Genomic DNA, 22157 nt, shown 5'->3' on the forward strand with positions numbered 1-22157 from the left:
AGTTGTGTAATACATTATGCTCACTAGGACGTGTTACAAGGTCTAAATAAGTTCAAAAATCACAGACTTATATGGCTCTTCAGGCCTCTAAGGCTTGCAAAGTTTGAATCCCTTTGAATCTGACTGTGTTCTCTAGTGACTGTTTGAGGATACTGGTTGATATTTCCATCTCTTTTCTTTCCTTTTTTGAATTCTAATAGAGTCTTCTCAATGATTCTATTCTAATTCACTATTGCTGAATGCCCTTCACGGTTGGCTGCTTCCCCTTTTTATAGTGTCATCCTAGGGTTCTCGAGGTACCACTGATTCCCTTCATTTGCTCCTTTGGGTACTAGAACCAATGTTGTGTCAGCAATATTGATGGCTGACCCCTTCCTCATTCCTCATTATTTTCTTCTTTTGGAGTTTCTTCCTCAAAAGCCTTCTGTTGCAGTTCTGTTCTAGTATGTCTTAATGAGCTGACCTTAGGTCTTTCTCCTTTTAAGGTTTCTAGTTCCCACCTTTTCAGACTCAACTTTTGGCTGCCTTTCTCTTTGTTATTTTTCCCAAGTGAGCTGAATCTTTCTTGCCAGGTTGAAAGTTTCTCAGCCATTTCCCTTCATGGTTCTTCTTTCTGGATTCCCCGAGGTACCGACTCCTTGTTCATAAATTGTTGGTTCCTAAGCCTTATGATTCACATCATTGGGTGGCTAATAGGGACATATCTGTTCTCATTTCTTGTGTTTCTTGGCACACTCTTTGAACTGTCTTAATCCAACCCTGGCTTTGCTGCACATCCCGAGGATCCCGAGCTCCTGGCAGTCCCCAGGTATCTCAGCCCAATTTTTACCACTTGGCTCCCTAGCAATTTTCTGACCTTGGCGGGCTGGACTTTTCTTCTTCCCTTCGTTTCATGAGTTCCAAGGCTTACCCATTCGTGAGTTTGGGTTCCTCCTCAAAACCCTTAATGGATTTAGGCCTACCATCTTTTTCTTTATTGCAGGCTCAAGTATTTTATTTTTATGGAGTTCAATTCTTTGTGCCATTTTGGGCCTTGGTGCAATATTGTGACTTTTTAGACATCAACAAAAAACAATCACCCAAATTTATTAAAAAATAAAAGTCATGTCCAAAAAAAAAAAGAAATCTTATCTAGTTAAAAAAAAAAAAAAAAAAAAAAAAAAAAAGCTAGCGTACTAGGCAAAGCCCATATGCAAGTGCACACGAACATTTTAGTCAATAACAAATCAAATTCCCCCCCATAGTTTTCTCTCCATTTTGGAGGAGAAAATACTCGGGCCCTAACCTTTCTTTTCCCTCTCCCTCTTCCAATCAAATACTCTCAAAAGAGTTTTCCCTCTTCATTTTCTCTCCATTTTTTCCATCATCTCTAAAATCCACCCTACCAAATACACCCAAAGGGAAGGAACGTTTGTTTTTGGGTTTGATTTGATGGTAGCGTTTGTTTTTTTATTTGGAAATACCTAATGTGACACCCTCTTATTGGAGGGTGTAAACCAAATGTTTTACACAAAATCCTTAAAAATTTAGACTTAAAGCATCCACATCGGTGGAACTAAATTTTTTAGTATTTAACATCTCAAAAAACTACTTTATCTATTTTAATACATACTCTGCATCAATTCTCTTATTTTTTCCATCAGTCAAATACTATTCATTTGTTTATTAATTTCTTTCTCACTTTCTCTCTCTTCCTCTCTGACACAAAACCCAACTAAGTGATAAAATAATACTCCCTCCGTCCCACTTTGTTTGTCCTGTTTGAAAAGTCAAACTTTTTAAGGGGACATCATTTATTGTCTTGTCTACCTTTTAAAAATGTATAAATTTCCAAAACTACCCTTAAATAAATTTATCAAAAAATTGAATTAGTAAATTAATAGGGGTATAATAGGAACATTAGTATATTAATAACTTTTATTTTTAGAAACAGGACAGTATTTTGGGACATCCCAAAATGGAATAGAGGACAAACAAAGTGGGACGGAGGGAGTATTTTTTTTATGCCTTCTTGCTACAGTGTACTTCTAGTCTTGGCGGTTCATTGTAGCTAGAAGGCAAAAAAATTTGCCTTTGGCATCTTTATCTATTTTAATACATACTCTGCATCAATTCTCTTATTTTTTCCATCAGCCAAATACTATTCATTTTTTTATTAATTTCTTTCTCATTTTCTCTCTCTTCCTCTCTGCCATAAAACCCAACTAAGTGATAAAATAATATATTTTTTTATGCCTTCTTGCTACAGTGTACCGCTAGTCTTGGCGGTTCACTGAAGCTAGAAGGCAAAAAAATTTGCCTTTGGCATCATTGATACTGGCAAATAAATTGGAGTTTGAGGTGAAAGCTATGTTACCACCACCAATATTGTTGCGAAATGCATACCGGTGTACCACTTTTTTTGTTATACTTTTTTCTTGCCAATGGCAAGTCACAACTTGCATTGTTTGGTCCATTTCTAAATGGGCTCTTAGGCTTCGTTTGGGAGCTCATAAGGGAATGAAATGGAATGTAATGAAATGTATTTAAGTAAGAGAAAGAAATGGAATGGAATGGAATTAAGTAACCTTGATTGGATGTTTTAAAATAAAGGAATGAAAATGAATGGAATGTAAGTAATCTTATTTGGGAGCAACATGAAAGACATGGAATGGAATCACTTTATGACAATTTTACTATTAGACCCCTATTTTGAAAAAAAGAATTGAATATATAGAGGTATTTTGAGAGTTTTAGTAAAAAAAATTATAAAATATAATTTCATTCTCTCCCATTCCTCCCAATTTTAGGGAGAATGAAAATTTGAGGTTTTAAGGGAATAGAGAGGAATGAGTGTTCCCTCCTACCCATTCCATTCCCTCCCACTTAAACTCCCAAACAAGGGAATGAGCTTTCCATTCTCTTCATTAAAACTCCCAAACAAGGGAATTGATGAATATTCTAAAATGATTTTTTTCATTCCTTTCCATTCCATTCCCTCCTCCCAAACGAGGCCTTAAAGTGTATGAACATGCTAATTGATTGGGCTGCTGGGCAATTCAAGGTTTGATTTTCTTTTTAATAGTAATAACATGACAAGGCCTTAGGCTATTTTAAATTAGAAGTCTACAAGTGGGCTGGTTCAGGTGACCGAAGTCTAATTAAGCTAGTGAAACTGAACCCAAAATTTTCAGAAAGGATTGAGTGGCAGCCTCCATTCTAATCTTTGGGCCGAGCTATAAAAAATACTCATGGTCCATATTTATCTCTATGGATGAAAGATGTCCCTCCACAACTCCAAAATGTAATTCAAACTGCTATAAAAGTTTTTCTGTCTTTTGTCTCAAAAAAGAAATAAAAAAGTTTCACCATCAATTATATGACAATGCGTTATTTACAAGATTTGTTATAATTAAGTTTGTTACTTGTGATAGTCATTGGCTGAAATGTATTATTGGTCTAAAAAATTGACTTGTTGAGATTTTTAGTTAGTAAAGTTTAAAAGACTAGGGTTATTGGTCCCTATGTGTCTTGACAAAACAATAACGTGACATTTTTCTAATGATGTGTCATATTTGTTAATTTAATTGGAGACAAAAATGTGGGTTCCAGTTAGTTAAACTAGTAAAATTTTTGAAAGTTGACTAAGAGATCTGAAGTTCAATTCTTGAAACAAAAATATACCGTACCTAAGTTTCACCCTACCAAAATATCCTTTTAAAAAATAAATTAACAAAGATGGTAAACTCTAATACAACATTGTCCCTTCTTTTAGTCCGTGGGATGTAAATTAATGTAATTTTATTATTATCTTTGATAAAAATGTAATTTTATTATATTGTAAAGAGAAGACTAATTCTTATTATATTCCTTTTTTTTCTTTTTTTTTTTAAATATCTTGTAATATTTCCTTGCAATATTGTTGTAGGGACACGATTTTTAACGACCATGTTGGGCTCGTATGTAAAGGGCCCGAACAATATGATTTGTAGAGAGTGGGTTTGGAAAGGCATGACCTTGGACGCAAGGCAATGGCTTGGTCCTGATTTTATGAGAGCACATACAAAGGTAGGTTTGGCTTGAATAGCTGAGCTTTACATCAATATAGCTTGAAGGATTTGACTCCTCGGACTTAATCTGAGGAGCGTCCCATTCTCACCATTCTTCTCTTTTTTTTTTTCCCATCCCCCCCTTTTTTAGCTCTCATTCCCTTTTATACTAGTATTCACTTCCCGTTCTCCATCTACGTGTCAGTTTTTCCTTGTTTGGGGGTAATTACTCGTCCTATCAATCCATACGTCAGAGTGGTTGGGAAAAGCTGGATAGCATGGTATGGAGTATGGGCTTGTCAGGCGCTGGGCTCCACATTGTGGTGTTGGCAGCTTTCTCGTTTGTACTGCTCTTGTACTGAGTTTGTCATTTTCTTCAGGCGCTTTGTGAGGTGTTGAGCGTGAGATCGTCCTCGGCCACATTCTTGGGCCATTAAGGGGCTTTCATCATACGTCCTCGGCAGTAGGGCTCCTCGGCTTGGGCCTTGGGCCTTTAATGTGAAGTGGGCTGGGATTTCGAATTTCAGGCCCCACAATTGTGTATTCTTTTTTTTTTTTTGAGAAAATATTGTGTGTTCTTTTAGTTTAGGGGACGTATCCACAGTTAAATGAAATTGGCTATTGGGGGATACGAATAATCTTGTTTATCCCAAGTTAATTGGGATTCTCATAATTACCCAGTACCCACCAAACTATGTATTGTTTCATTAAGTATGACATTTGTTCAAATAATTGTATTTACCATTTTGTTACATACCAAATCACCAACTATCACCAGCTCTTCATGTTCTACGGGAAACTAACATGATATTATACAAGCCAAAGTAGTTTTTTTTTTTTCCCAGATTCGTACAAGCCAATGTAATTACAAACCAATGGATTTGTCTTTAATCTAAACCCCCATTGGTTCCGTCTGAAAAAAAAAAAATATATATATATATATATATATATATTTATAGTTTTTTACCCTATTATGTTTGATAATTGTTCTTTACTATTAGACTAAAAATATCAATCGATTTTTAGTGTAAACAAAAGTCAAACTTAGATATCTTATTTAACTACAAGAGAATTTATCAATTGTTTTTCAAAAAAAAAAAAAAAAATTATTAATTAAGTTAACTGGAAGTCTAGAACCCACGTCCAGCACAAAATATTTAGTAGTACAATAAATTTGTCAAAAAAGATTTGTGCTTCCCTGTGGTACTTATGAGGAAACACGATTTTATTTTTGAGAATGTATAGCACGTGTATATAATTATATATACATCCTTTTCCTTGGCTGAAAGTACGTGTATGGTGTATATATATTGAGCTACGTCAATTCTTGCACTAATTAATTTTCGTTAATTTTTTTTTGAAAAGATTAATTTTCATTAATTAAATCTCTTTGTCATAGGAATTTTCATTAATTAACGCTTTAGAGCTTGGATTGATGGGAAGACATACCAAATTTGTGCGGGAGAAATGAGAACCAATACATACCAAATTAATTTGTGCGGGAAAATGCCTATGACAAACCAAATTTGATGGGAAGACATACCAAATTTGTGCGGGAGAATTGAGAACCAATACATTCTTTTCATCATAATAAAAGCGAAATTAACTATGGTGATTAGCTTGCATGAATTTTTTCACGACGACAGAAAATTGACAACCAGGCAAGGACAGGTCCATGAGTATTAAATTAATAGATTCAGTATTTCACCGAAGTTTATACTTTTATAAACGTGTTCATACTTCACACTTAAGGGATTTTTTTTTTTTTTTTTTTGTGGGTTCTAGTTAGCTCAACTGGTAAAATCTCTAATGGTTGTATAGGAGATCTGGGGTTCAATCTCTGTCTACACCAAAAACTGATTGGTGTCTTGGTCTGATGATTAGGAACGGACGCCATAAGTTAAAGGCTAGCTTCATAGAAATGAAAAAAATATTAAAATAAATTGTAAGGTCAGTTTTATGTCTTTTTCTTCTATTTATTCAATTATTTTATTGAGAGAGAACCTTCAGTAAGGTCTTGGAGTAAAGAAGGCATTTTACGCTACCAATGATGTGCCGCCACATCATATTTCTGTTGATCTTACAATACACTCTTGCACACACAAGTATAACTCAATTAAACACAAAATTCTCAAACACCTATCAGACCTGAGAAGCTCCAATGCCTCTCATCTCCTCGTACCACTGGACCTCCACCCCACTGCTAGAGCTGCTGCACACATCGATCGAGAGCTGGCACCATCGCACCGGTTCCTCCCCGTCGGTCAAGGTTTGAGCTTTGAAACCCAATTCATTTTTCCACTCCTTGTCAAATGTTTGAGCTCCTAAAAGAGTTCTTGCTGGAGATGGTTCTTTAGTGGTTGATAGTTCTGTAGGGATGTGTTTGATGAAGGATAGTGAAACATTGGGTGTTAAATTGAATAGAAGAACACTGAAACATTGGGTTTCGAATATGTATTAATGATAATGACTATCACATTTAAGGAAAAGAAGATTACGAAAAAAAATGAGAAGGAGGTGGGTTTATAGCAAAAGCTTCAAGAACTTTGTTTTTTGTCCTTAAATTCACAAAACCCATGTCTTAAAAATTCTGTGGAAACAATAAAGAAAGAGAAAAAAAAATTTAAAGATTGAAACTTTGAGGTGGGAATCAGCTTAAGATTGATAAAAATATAATGGGCTTGTTTCAAAAGCTTCGAAGACTTTTGCAGACACAAAAAAGAAAGACTTTCTCTTTCTTCCTTGTGCTAAAAATCAAATGGATTTATCGGAAAAGCCTTAAAGACTCTCTCTTTTGAGCTTAAAATCACAAACCCATGTCTCAAAAAAAAAAAAAAAAAGGAGAGAATGAGAAGGAAGTCGGACCCAAAATTTCGTTAAATTTGTGATACCTTGATGAGAATTTGGTGCGACGACGCTAGCTCTTGACCGATGTGTGTGGCGGCTCCAACGGCAGGGTGGAGGTCCGATGGTACGAGGAGAGGAGAGGCGTTGGAGCTTCTCAGGTCTGATAGGTGTTTGAGAATTTTGTGTTTAATTGAGTTATACTTGTGTGTGCAAGAGTGTATTGTAAGATCAATGGAAATATGACGTGGCAACACATCATTGGTGGCGTAAAATGCCTTCTTTATGCCAGGACCTAACTGAAGGTTTTCTTTTTTATTAAAAGAGACCCATATTAATTCAACCTTTTTTTTTTAATAACATATTAATTCAACCTTAACAAGTAACATATGGTGCTTGTTAACATTCACCTAATTTTATAAACAAAAGGTGTACAAGGAAAATTTGCATGCAGTTGTGTCACATATCAGATGAATAAATATAAAAATTAGTATATTCAATTTAATTGTTTACAACAAAAATTTTCATAATGTATAACACATAATTGCATAATTTTTTAATCGTTTTTTAAGGTATTAATCATAGTTTTTAGTTTTTTTTTTTAAAAGGTTTATATTATTTATTTTTCCTTTGAAGGAGAGTACGTACTACTTCCTTATTTTCCTCCCCACCTTAAATCCAAACATTATGTAGCATTAGGGGAGCGGATCCAAATTTTGAATCTTTACAGGGCAAAATCAAAATTACCTGGAAGTTTAAGGGTGCAAATAACAATTTTGTTATTTATTCATTAATTGTTTAAGATAAAAAGGTTAATTGTTCATCTCTTGCCTGGATGTTTTTCATTTATCCAAGCCCAAGTGTCACATCTTTTAAAATTGTCACGTATTAGCAATTACATAGATTGAATGACTATGACTATATATTAGAGATGTAAAAAAAAAAAAATTAAGGATAAATTATAAATTACACTCCTATATTTTGGGGGTGTTTGAATTTTATACTTTAACGTTTCAAAATTTGGAATTTATCCCATGAAATTTGGAAGTCTTTGGATTTTACATCCTAATGTTTCAGAATTTTGATTTTACCTTTTAAAGTTTGGGGGTGTTTAAATCCAAATACTCCCAAATTTTAGGGAGTAAAATCCAAATACTTCTAAAATTTAGGAGATAAAATTCAATTTCTAAAACGTTAGAGCAATCACATCAGCATATGTAAACTTTTGCAAAATAGAAAAAGTTACCCATTTTATACATTTTGACCCAAAAAAACACCCACATTAGTGGGTGTAAAATTGTGCATTTATGTACAATTGCTACAGTAACCGTGCATATATACGCGGTTACTGTAGCTCTTACATTTCTTATTTTACATTTTTTTCTCTCTTCTCACCTCACTATGCACGATTACTGTAGCTCTTGCATTTATTATTTTACATTTTTTCTCTCTCCTCACCTCACTCTCTCATTTTCAACTTCTACTTTCATCTCTCTCTCTTTTATCTCTGGTCTCTCAGTCCAGCCTCACCGACACGATTAGTACAGAAAGGATAAGAGATGACATCTGGGCCTGAGTGATGACATCTTGCATTTATTATTTTATATTTTTTTCTCTCTCCTCACCTCACTATGCACGATTATTGTAGCTCTTGCATTTATTATTTTACATTTTTTCTCTCTCCTCACCTCACTCTCTCATTTTCAACTTCTACTCTCATCTCTCTCTCTTTTATCTCTGGTCCCTCAGTCCAACCTCACCGAAATGATTAGTACAGAAAGGACAAGAGATGACATCTGGGCCTGAGTGATGACATCTCAGCCGGCACCGAGGACGGAATCATTGTGTATTTCACTAGCTTGCGTGGGATTTGGCAGACCTATGAGGATTTCTACTCGGTGAGGATGATATTTCGAGGGTTTTGGGTTTGGGTCGATGAGCGAGACGTATCGCTCGACTTGGCATACAGGAAAGAACTATAGAGTGTGTTATCGGGGGAGAACAAGAACAACAAGAACCTGATGACTTTGCCTTAGGTTTTCATCAGAGGGAAGCATATCGGAGGAGCCGACGATCAAGTACTTGTTTGAAACCGGCGAGCTGGCGAAACTGCTCGAAGGGTTTCCGGTTCAGAAACTCGGGTTCAACTTCGGCTGCGACGATGTCCGATTCGCGTCATGCACAAACTGCAATGGGAGTAGGAAGGTGTTTAATGAGGAAGCAAACAGAGTCCAGAGATGCTTGGAATGCAATGAAAATGGTTTGATTCGATGCCCGGATTGGAGTTCTTGAAAAATGTGAAAAAATTTGGATTTGGAATTGCATTGTTAATGGTGGTGGGTGGGTGGGTGTGGATTGATCTGAAGATGAATATTTTATTTAAATAAATGTGTATAATAGACAAACTAATGTAGGTGTTTTGTAAAAATGAGAGTATAAAATAGAAAAAGAAGGTTTTAGATGTGCAAATTTACAAAAATTTTGCATTCACTGATGTGGATGCTCTTAGGGTGTAAAATCCAAACACTCTTAACTTTAGGGGATAAAATCCAAATTTTGAAATTTCAGGGTATAAAACCTATAAATACCTTAAACTTTAGGGGTGTAATTTATAATTTATCCAAAATTTAATAACTAAACTAGAAAATTTTAAATTTTAGAAAATTATGTTAATAGATATGATATGATTTGAATATTTGACATTGGTTTTGGGATAATTATTCTTTTATGTCAAGACATTAATTGGGTTTTTTTTTTTTTTTTTTTTTTTTTTTGTAAGTGTGATTTGAGCTCATGTATTATATTTAATGATAATAGACTAGACTAATTGAGCTAATTAAAATCCACTTATTTCCATAAAAAAAAAATTCCATAAAAAAAAATTGAAATCCACTTATGAATTAAAATATGACTTCAACCATATGAGGGATTAGAATTATATTTTTGCCAGATAAAAAAGTAGGAGTTTTTGTTTTTGTTTGTTTTTTTTTTTTAAATAGTTTTTATTCTATTTATGTTACTTTTCTTGGCTGCCAAAGAAAATAAAATGTTCGAAGTCGGCGAGTGATACTGATGACCTATTTATGCTGGCTTTCGCGTTAAGCAACCGGCACCATCCGTGGTTATCATGCCATAAGGTCCTATATGTTTCGGCACTTTCCCGTTTATCTGTCGGCGTTGCTGTTTGATTTTCAGTCACGACAAGAGTAATGATGGTAATGACATAATAAAAATGTGGTGAGCTGGATTGTGGAATGTGGATACACATTACTAAATTTGCTCTTTCAGATGGAGCATTTGATATTTAGATTCCGTTATATTAAACTGCATCATTAAGATAGGAATTAAGTTCTAGATTGGGATGTTTCTCAAAAAAAAAAAAAAAAAAAGGTTCTAGATTGGGATTGTCATAGAAAGTAGTAATTTAATTTGTAGACGTTTGGACACTTTTTTTTTTTTTTTTTTAATTAAGAATTATATATAAGAAATTTTTTTGTCCCAATTCATGCCTCAATTGAAATTGTTGAAATTAGGAGTCTTCAGATGAGTTTTCATGTATGAGCAATAATTGTTTTTCAGGGGACAAATTTGGAATAGTTTATTTAGTTTTTTGCTGAAAGTGTGATAAAGTAATAAAGTATATTTGTACCTTGAAAAAATTTGAATAAATGAGAAAAAAAAGGGAAAAATAAGGTTTTAGAAAACTGTACATAAAAGTTAAAATCTAAAACTTAAAACTGATGCCAAACTCACCGATAGTGTTACCTTTCTTTCTCTATATGCCTACACTTTATTTTCTTCTTCATATAAATATATATATATATATATATATATATATATTCATCATATACTTCATAATGGTTCAAAGTTTTATTTGAACCATTATCTCTTATTTGAAGATAATGGTTCAAAGTCTTATTTGAACCATTATCTCTTCTTCATAGTTTTATTTTCTTCTTCAATTAATTTTTGATGTAACCTTTATTTAAACCTCATATCTCTTATTTGAAGATAAAAAACTTTACCCATTGAGTTAACTGGAACTAACATAATAGTTTCAAAGCTATATCGGGCCTTTAAAAAAAAAAAAAATGGTATCAGAGTCATATTTTATCTTGTATAATATCAATATGAATTTAGAGCCATAAATTTTTAATATGGTATCAGAACAAGTCACATATAACCTCCATTAATTATCAAAGCTTTACTTTTGTGGCATCCATTAATCCAAATCCTTAATCGCCAAATACTAGTCTCTTCTCTCTCCATTTCTCCATTTCTCTCTCTAACCCAAATTTTTAACCTTCATTCTCTAGCTTTCTTCATGACTTAAGTTTTTCAATCTCTTCTTCTTTCTTCTAACTTTCCTATAAAAAAATGATAATAGGTAATGACCCACAACACTTTCCCAATAAGTCTTATATGATAGCCTTTTACCAGTTATAATCTAGCCTACTAATGACATCACTTTTTCAATCACCAGTAATAATTTAACTCTTAAAATTTGTTATAAAAGTTTTGTGAACCTAACACTTCTCTCTCTCTTTATACATACATATATATATATATATATATATATATATATATATATAGAGGTCCATTACCATTACACATTCAATCCTTTCAGGAACTTAATCAAACACACGAGACAGTAATCGAATTCTGAGAAGCGTTTAAGTTGGAATAATCATGAGTTTGTGTTTAATTAAGATAGGGAAAAGTAAAACATTATCATGAAGTTGGGAGAAATGGGGACTATTGATACAAAGCTGGCATTTATATATTGTGTCTGTGTGTCACCAGGCCCGGGTCTTAAACAAGTAGGAATGACATTGGTGCGTTTGGCTAAGTTTCTTTTTTCTTTTTCTTTTTTTTTTAGAGAGAATACATAAGCTCTTATCCAAATTTCGAATTGCTTATTTATTGAATTTACATTGAAAAAAGAAGAAGCTAGGTGTGAAAAGATAGCTTGTTTGCTTATAATTTGCAAATTATTCTAAACATTACACATTTTTAACCTAATCACTATTTAGAAAGATAGTCTTAACATTCATTATATATATATATATATATATATATGGAAAATTGTCGTTGTTCCATAAGTACTCTAGAGCATTCGCATCCGCAACTTCCATCCTATACTATTTTACTATCTCAAAAAACTACTTTATCAATTATGCCAAACCATTTTACAACACAACTAACATCTCAACTTTTATTTTCCTATTCTACTTATTAAAATAATATATATTACCCACTAAAATAATATAATATATTCCAATACAGCTCTCTCTCTTTCTTCCCCCATCTCTCTTCCACTTTATCAATTAAAATATATTATAATTTTTACTAAAGTGCTAAATATAGAATGATATTGTAGCACAATTGCAAAAAAATTTGCAATTTTAAGATTTTACAAGTCCGGTTGTTGGGCTCTTTTTGTGCCTTATGCTAAATTTTCCCTACATATACCATTTACAATTGCCAATGGAAATGCTCTCTCGCTATTCAAGCAACTGGTGTATAAGTATCAAAATGACCTATACCGTCTTTTGGGTGAAACCTTTGGCTACCAGGTTGACCAGAAAAATTTGAAGAAGACTTAATGAAGATCAGAATTAATTTGATATTGTGGTATATTGAAAAACACTTTCTTTAAGGTGACAATTATCCTGCACTTGAATAGTTTGTTGTCAAGTTAAGAGAAATTCACCTCCATCCAGAAGACAATGACAAAGTCACCAAATTGTGTTCTTGGCCATAATTCAAGTTCTTAATTTATAGAAAATGAAGAGTTATTACTCTTCATTTAAATATAGAAAATGAAGAGTTATTACTCTTCATTTAAATTGACTGTTTTATAAATAATAGGACTTTTAAGAATAATTCATAACAACCACCGCACATTTTGGTGTGTTGGTCACTCTACAAGTATAAGTGCTTGTGGGGTGTGGGGGACAAGGGTCGGGATTCAAGTCTCCAAGAGGGAACTTCACACATATATACACTTAGATTAGACTAGAGTATAAATTCTATCTTGTATAAAAAAAAAGAATAATTCATAACATTTTAGAAAACAATTATTTCTGTATCAAAGAATAACTTTCATGGGTCGTGCCACGTGTGCTACAAAAGTGACATACACCGCGCATGTGTTTGTGTTCTAGAGCCACATATCCATAGATTCTCTGGAGTGTTTGTGTTACTTTATACCCACAAAAGGCTTTGATAACTTTCAATATAGTACAAATCTTAAAATACAAACCCACTTCCTTCCGTATTATAATCTATAATACGTAACATATTTTTTAACACTTATTTAATCCGCCAAATCATGATAACTCAGAATTTCGCAATATAGCTTATTGTGAAATTAATTTTGTATTATAATCATGTGACTTATAGATGGTTATCATTTAAATTTTGTAAGCAATCTGTTATGTCACTTATGTGCCAGCATTTTATTTAATTATATAATTTTAAGATTGTATTTATTTTACTAGGAGTTGGGTTCATAGATAATGATGAGATAAATTATTAGGTTAATCTTTGAATAAATCTTATCTACTTGGAGACAAAGTTTAGATTTTTTTTTTTGAATTAAAATATTATGTTTATCTTGTAAAGTAACCTATTTATCTATCCTAACAAATAAAACAGGCTAAAAGATATTATTATTGATTGAAGTTTTATTTTGGAGGTCAGACTAGATTCTCTTGAAATAGTCTATTTTATTAAACTTGGTTTGCATGTTAAGAACATATAAAATATGTAGTTCAACCATAAAATTTTCAAAATATGAATTCAATAACAAGTTATTGGATGGGGTAACATTATTTAGAGTTACATCAAGTGTTAAACCCAACAATAAAATTCTTGCATTCCACAATGTTTTAGAGTTAATATTTCATAAAATAGTTAAACATGAAGGGAACTCATTGGTTAGGTTATTAACAAAACTGTATAGTAAGACCAATATGAAAATAAAATCAAATACAAATGGCAAGAAAGAAAATTTTGAAACTTAAAGAATCAAGATGACAATTAATAAAAATTTTAAGGACCAAAATATGTACTTGGACAACTTAAAATACCACCAAAGAAATTGTTACTAAATTTTACCTATTACAAACACTCTTTTACTTTTAATTTTTTTTTTTATATTATCCTCTCTAATAGCATAAAATAATATAATTAAAGTTTTTTTTTTTGAGAAAGTAATATAATTAAAGTTGAATTCCCAAAATATTACACATAATAAGTACTATACATGAAACATAACATAATTTTAACAAAATATTTCAACATAAGCTAGTAGTCAATAATCCAGTGAGAAGTGAGGAATATAACTCTTCAGATTTCACATCAATCTTTCTTCTTCATATTCGCAACTTGGTTATCTTTTAAATTTATAGTAAAAAGATGTAATTAAAATTTTTAAAATCTTAAAAAAAAAATTGCACTCAATTAACATCCTTAGGAATGGCCGAATGGGCACACTCAAGTTGTCGTAACCTCCGCCTAGTCTCTACCGAATGGCTTTGCACTTTTTACACAAGTCAATCCTATCAACCATCATTGACCACTTTCTTTAATTTTCTTTTAATTCACTTTAAATATAAGTTATGATATCATAGAGATGCTTCTCAAAATAAATAATGTAGATAATGACGCAGATCGGCCAAACGTAGTCTTTCATGATAACACATCCCTGCTTTCAGCACTCCCACTACCACAAAATTGACAAAAAGAAGATGCTCACCTTAGCTTTCATCATATGCAACACACAAAAGAAAACAATTTAAAAGAAAGGGCAACACCATCGCGAATAAAGATACCTTCTCAAAGGCACATATCAAGGGGTGTCTCAATGAAAGTTAATTGAATATTCAAGAAATGTTTGTTTCAGTTGATTCAACTGGTAAAAATTTTTGTGTTGCATAAGAAATTTGAGATTTAATCTCTTTACTTGCACCAAGAATTAGTTGGTATCTTAGGCTGTGTTTGTTTCATGTAAGTGATTTTCCGGAAAATACTTATTTTTCGGAAATGCTATTTTCCGGAAAGGAAAATATTTTTAAGTGTTTGGTTGCATTTCAGAAAATATTGTGAAAAATATTTTCTGGTGTTTGGTTGTATGGTTGAAAATGCTATTTTCCTACAAATTTTTCACACGGTAATTCAACTCACAGCAGCAAACTCCGGCAATCAAAAGCCACAACCACCAAAACACCACCACCACACCACCACAACAACACCAAAAATCAAAATCACACAGAACACCAAAACACAAATAAAACCCAGAAAAAAAAAATCATATTCCGATCAAATTGAGAGAAGAAGGAAGAGAGGGAGGACGATCGGTTTTGGGGTCGAGGACAATCGGTTTTGGGGTGCGACCATCGCGATCGGGGACGACGAATTGGTGCTGCGACTGTGGCGATCGGGGACGACGAATTTGGGTTTGCGATCGGGGACGACGAAGGGTGCGATTCGAACGGCGATCGGGGACGACGAAGGGTGCGATTCGAACGGCGATCGGCGCGAAGGCGAAGTCGAACAGCTCTGGGCTCTGGGTTCGTTCTCTTTCTGGGTCTGGATCGTTCTCTCTCTCTCGCTGCGTTTGTTCGCCTCTTGTGTTTTGTTGCGTTTTGGCTGAGTGTGTTTCTCTCTTTTGCGCATGCTACGGAAATCGTTTGAAGGTAAAATAAGTATGTAAAATGATTTCCGGGTCAACAAGTGTAAATTTTGGTCAAACGGAAATGATTTTCCGGAAAATCTATTTTCCGTCGCTGCCAAACGCGTGAGTTTTACGGAAAATTATTTCCGGAAATGATTTTCAGTCGATTCAAACACAGCCTTAACCCGATTATAAAATAACAATAATCATAAAATGGTCACTATAAATCTGAAATACTATTGTATTTATAATATAGATACAGGCCTACTTGTCTAAGGAGACCCAATACACGTGAAACATGAATTTAAGGACACGACTATTCACCGTTCTAATTGTTATTGGTGGGCCATTCTTCACACTTGTGACTCAAGATTGTCTAATTCAATTGCTTTCAAAAAAAAAGATTGTCTAATTCAATTATGACGAATGTTCAATGCTTTTCACCATTTTAATCGTGCACATCCTTTTCTCTAGGTACTTTTCTTTTGGAGAAGCTGTAGGAACTTTTTAGAAGAATTTTCTTCGATATAAAGAGCTAGAAAAAAAAAAAAAAAAATTCTAATTATCACATTCGAAGTTTGAGGTACACGTGTAAATTGAAGACATCAGTACCATCCTTTTCTAAAATGAGAGTAATAATTCTCTGATTTAAGCATAATTGTTTTTTTTATTTTTTTTTTATTTTAATAATTCAATAATTAGGGAAGGAAAGAATTGAATTCTATCTATTTTGGTTGAAAAAACCATGAGGTGTCAAAATAATTGAGTCATAAGACCTTTGACTAATTTAATGACAATTATTAAGTATTATAAATTGTCTAAGATAAATAAAAGTACTGTCAAGATAAAAGGGGTACCTAGCATCTAGATCAATTTTAAGAATATGCTTATAAAAAGTTTTTCCGAAGGGGGGAGAATTAAGGGAAGTCAAATTCATTTTCAGAGGAGGAGGCAGCAAGTTGAACATAAACTCACTACTTAAAAAAGGGAACAAAGAAAGCCAAAACATTACTAGCTTAAGATGCCTTTGGGTAGTTTTAAAAAGGATATAATTTCTTAGATATTGTACATATTATGTTCTCAGATAAATTCAATTAGTTGCATTGGTCAATAAATTATATAATTGTATTTATGAAATGATGTGTTGTATTAATTAACACATTTTACTCAAAAAAAAAAATAATACAACCATATTGTCAAATTTTATTGAAAAATATAAGGTAAAATACATAAACAACTTTATCAAAGTTTTTACACGATTAAGAACATATTATAGAGTATACATCAGGAAAAATTTATGAGATACTAAGGAAAAATAGTATAAAATATGAAAAAATTTATAGTATGAGGTAACTCAACAACCAACATTTTCCCGATACACACGTAAGAGTGTGTCAGAATTGTGTCATCGTTTGAAAAAATAAATAAAAATAACATGTTATTATGGATATCATAAAAGTAAAACATAAAAGACAAATTAATACCATAGCTGTCTTGTACAGTATGGTCCTACATCTTGCTCCCACATGGGCTTAAGTAAATTTCACTCCTGTTGTCTCATGCATCACATGAAATACAGCAAACATCATATATTATAAATAGATTTTGACAACACAATGCAAAAATAGGATTAAAAAAAATGCAAATCATTCACTAAACAAAGCAGGGTCTAAGTCTAACACTGCTTCCCAGTAATATTGACATGTTACAATAACTTAAATATTTTTTTGATACATACTTGTCCTCTTCAAGTCCAAATACCAAGAAAGGTAAAAAAACAAAAACAGGGAAATTAAAAAAAAAAGAAAAGAAAAGTGCTTTGTTTTATAACTAGAAAACACAAACCCGGCAGTCGAATCATTGAAAATTATACCAAGTTGATCAGCTGGAACGGTGATGAATCAGATCAGATCATAGGAGGTTCTGCTTGACCTTGGAAGATAGATTATGGACTCTGAGATTGCAGAAGTTCTCTTGCAAGAAGTGTAAAGACTAATAAAACCAAAACGATCACTTAGACTCCTAGACACCTTAGCACTATTCCAAATGCTCTTATTTGGTTCTTGATCTTGATCATCATCCTTGGAGCACTCAACCAATGCTGCAAAAAATGGATCTTTTTCAAAAGTCTGCTTACAATTCTTCTTCCCAACCACATCTTCCAAGTGGGATTTTCTAGAGCTTGGAGTTGTGGTACTAGTTGGTGGCAATGGAAGGAGCTTTGATGAGGATTCTTTCTTGGATGCTTGTTTTTTCTTGGGAATTCCTGGTAAATGTTCCCAAGAAAATGGAACACCGGAATATCTAAGGGGAGTAGCTGGACTTAGTGGGGAATCATCAGCAAAATTGGAAGATCCAAAGGAAGAAGAACATGGTGAAAGTGTCGAGGAGGAGGAAAACGAAGGTGTCCTTTGAGAGGATAGGTATTTTGTGCTCGGAAATATGTTGTCACATTCTCTAGAGACAAGTTGGGCACGGCTACTAAGAGTTGCTGAGGAATCCATTTAAGAAGGAAGACTTAATTTGGTTTCTTATGCTAGTTTTTCCTTTCTTGTTGATCTTCTTTGCTTCAATATATAGAGATATGTTACCCATACTCATAAACTTTGGACATCTAGAGGTAAAAAAACTAAAAATATAATTAACTAAGAAAACGACCCCATGTCATTGATGAAGTAGGGACTAGGAGGAGACAATGAAATGGGGATAAAATGGGAAAATTATGTACTCGAGGAGGTGAGAAAGACATGTCTTAAAATTAGGGAACTATTGTTTAAAAAAAAGGGTACTATTTTAATACATTACATGGAGGTGGCCCGGTATGGGAGAGCCAAACCCGGTCCAAATCAAATAAATTATTGATTGATAGAAGTGCCTCCTTAAAAATCCATATTTTTACCCCTAGCGACCCAGATTGTGAAATTGGAAAAGGGGCCATGATCATGGAAACATTTAACTAAAATACTAGGTCTTAAAAATTCTTTGAACATGTATGTCTTTGAGTTACTCTTTATCTTTGAATTTTTTTTTTTGATGAATACTCTTTATCTTTGAATTTGTACATATAGCAGATGAGCACCTGCCTAGTTACATTAGATGTAAAATTGCATAAATGCAAAATTTTGACTATCCAACCCAAAAAATCAATCACATCAGTTTGTTTAAAATTATTCTTATCTTGTCCACAATTATAGTATCCATATAAATTTATACGGCTACTATTAATATTTAAAAACATATTTTATTTATTTCTCAATTAATTTTTTCGAGTAGAGTGTGTGTGAGTGTTTTGCAAAAATAGTTATGTGAATACAGATGAATATTTTATTGAAATAGTTTGTAGAATAGATAATCTTATGAGAGTGTTTTTGAAAAGTAATTATGTAAAATAAAAAAGTTAGTTCTTATGCTAAAATAGACAATAATTTTTGCATTAGCAAATACAAATATTCTTATATTCACTTCATGATCTTGGCTACATGGTGAGTGTATAGACCAATATGTAAGTAGGTTATGATTATATATTTATATCAATCAGTACAACCATCTAAATTTTACCAACAAGAAAGCTAATGCTTTATAGTACGATGGTTAAAATATTCTTTTTGTCTATAAAATATAATTATGTTCTATTTTCATTTTCATCCCCAAGATCTAATAAGTTCTAATTTTATCTGTAAATATTTAAAATATTTTTTTTTAGTATACTTTAATTAAGTTGTTTGTGCTTTGTGGCAAGGGAGTTAATTTTGTACCGAATGTTATACCGATTTAACTAGTAGAACGATATATTTCGATACTGGTCAATACTAGTGTACCATTTTGGGTTTATCGTTATTTTATATATATATATATATATATTATAATAAATATAAAAGTTTACCATAAAATATTTCCTCAATTCAGAACAAATTATTCATGATTTTAAACTTTAGCATTAATTAAAAGAAAAAAAAAACACAATATAAAAATAGAAAGCTTAATTGTTCATTGCATACTAAGAAAACAAATAATACTAATAAGTTAATGCAAATAAGTTATCATTCTGCCATTACAAAAATTCAATAATTACAAATCTAAAAAAAAAAGGATAATTACACTTTACTCACCAGTAGTTTGCCTCTAATTTGACTTGCCTACTTGTGGTTTCAATTTTGACACTTTACCCACCTGTAATTCCCTCCGTTACTAATCCGTAACCCACCTCTCCTTCAACCGTTACTCTACTACATAATATGTCAAAAACAAAAGTCCAAACAGATAAAAACACTCCTTACTCCCAAAACTCACTCCCATCCAACTTGCTCACCAAACTAAGATCCTAGATGCTACAAAGCAATGTGCTTGAGACTCTAGACCGAGAACCATCTGGGCTTTGATCGTGCAAGTAACTCGAGGAAGAAGAAACTTTGATTCTGGGTTCATTTGTTGCTTGGGTGAGTTCATTGTGCAATAATTATTGATGATTTAACCCAAGCTTCAATTTAAATACTAAGTAATGTGTAGCCTTACTCCATAATTTTTTTCTAAGTGCGATTTTAATTCGTAAAAAACAAGAGCCTAAGGATATTTGTGAAAAACTAGTGGTGAACCAGAAAAGGCATGGTAACAACCCCTTGACCTTGTTGCTGCGTGTGAGAATAGTAAAGCCGACTTCATCGGTTCAAGGATAGGCATGATCCTAAGGCAAAAACCACATTTTCACGCAACATAATTATCACAATAGATGATGCTTTCACCAGGACTTTTAAATGCTACATATGGTTTCTTGAATGATAAAATACGGTTCATTCATTTCTTAAGATTTAAAAAATATGGTTCATTCATTCCTTCAAAAAAGTTTCTAAGAATCTGTATTTGTCCATAAGAGATTCACTCATGACCAATTATTTTTCACGTCAATCTTAAATTCTAATTTAAATTATCATTTTCACATTTACAAGTTCCAAGGCTACCCGTATGGAGGCAAAAACCCCTAGTGTGAACGAAACGATGAACCCAGAATCAAAGCTCCTTCTTCCTTGGGTTACTTGCACGATCAAAGCCTAGATGGTTCTCGGTCTAGAGTCTCAAGCGCATTACATTGTAGCATCTAGGATTTTAGTTTGGTGAGCAAGTTGGATGGGAGTGAGTTTTGGGAGTAAGGAGTGTTTTGATTTGTTTGGACTTTTGTTTTTGACATATTATGTGTTAGAGTAATGGCTAAAGGAGAGTGGGTTATAGATTAATAACAGAGGGAATCATAGGTGGATAAAATGTCAAAATTGAAACCACGGGTAGGCAAGTCAAATTAAAGACAAACCACATGTGGGTAAAGTATAATTATCAAAAAAAAAAAAAAAAACTTTTTTTTTTTTTTTTTTTGGTACTGGCTGGTAATGCCTGGAATCGGCCGGTATTTAAACCGGTATAAAATGTTGGCATTTCAATACTGGTATACGTATCGGTATAGTACATATCGATTGGTACCAGTACGGTATCGACCACCTTGCTTTGTAGTATGTCAAACGAAATGCATATTTTGATTCTTAAAATAAGACTTGAATTATATCTATAAAAAAAAAGAACGTAGTTATTTAGATTCTAATTTTGTCCCTAAAATATTCATGTTCTATTTTTATACATTCCATAAAATACGTTGGCAAAAAAAAAAAAAAAAAAAAAATTTTAACGGAAGTGAATGAAATGACCCAAAATATTTTAAATTTTCAAAGATGATAATAGAACTTTTAATTTTAAAGATGAATTTATTTTTTTATTTTTTTATAAACCTTTTAAAGATGAAATTAAAACCAATACCATGTGGGCACTCTCATGTTTCAACCCCACGGTACTATTCATAGTGGTGAGGTACTGTGCACTTACAGCTTCTACAATAAACAAGTGAATGGGGCCAGTGCGTAGCAAATGGAACGGTTCATCAAGTCATTTCTCGCCTCTTCCAAGGAGAAAAACAACCAATTTGGATGCTATATTTGACATAAGTAGGAAATATAAATTGTAAACAACCTATTTGGATGCTATATTTGACATAGGTAGGAAATATAAATTGTCAAGAATGTTTTAGTATGTCATATGCAAATGTATTGCACATTAATTAGTAGTTTTAGCAAACAAGGTAAGATTATTGGAGCAACTTAGATTTTGGGAACATCATCCAATAGTGTATAGACCATAGAGTGTTCATCTTACAGTTAAATTTTTATTTTCAAGATCCAACAATTATTGGAGCAGTTTAGAATTAGAAACAAGATCCAACGGAGTGCAAAGCATCCATCTTACATTTAAGATTTTATTTTATTGGATCCGATAGTATACAAAGTGTTATGTCATTAAACATTTTAAATAACAAACAATTTGTATACCTTTTGAATTTTCTATGTAGATTAATTGATATTAAATAAATAAATAAATTGTTGACACTTCGTAGTTCGTACGGAAGAGATTGGCATTTAATGCATTATGCATGTGAGACGAAAAAAAAAAGGAGAAAAATAATTCTAACACGGAAGATGGTAGTATGTGTATGTTGTTCTAAGGTGCAATGATAGTGGAGAGAGAGTCATCAGAAAACATTCTTCTATTTTTGTCAAATATGTTAAATG

The 22157-nt window shown here is 32.6% G+C and overlaps 1 protein-coding gene and 1 pseudogene across 1 annotated transcript; one reads left to right on the forward strand and one right to left on the reverse strand.

Annotated features, from left to right (window-relative positions):
- Window positions 1–7146: 7146 nt before the first annotated feature.
- LOC126698029 (uncharacterized protein At5g39865-like) lies at window positions 7147–9164 on the forward strand (annotated as a pseudogene).
- Window positions 9165–17182: 8018 nt separating this feature from the next.
- On the reverse strand, window positions 17183–18172 carry LOC126713448 (uncharacterized). The gene has a single exon (XM_050413201.1). It carries the CDS (start codon window positions 18054–18056, stop codon window positions 17454–17456), a length of 603 nt encoding a protein of 200 aa, XP_050269158.1. The 5' UTR covers window positions 18057–18172; the 3' UTR covers window positions 17183–17453.
- Between the last annotated feature and the right edge of the window lie 3985 nt (window positions 18173–22157).

The sequence above is a fragment of the Quercus robur genome, chromosome 2, assembly GCF_932294415.1.
Source record: "Quercus robur chromosome 2, dhQueRobu3.1, whole genome shotgun sequence".
Taxonomy (NCBI): Eukaryota; Viridiplantae; Streptophyta; class Magnoliopsida; order Fagales; family Fagaceae; genus Quercus; species Quercus robur.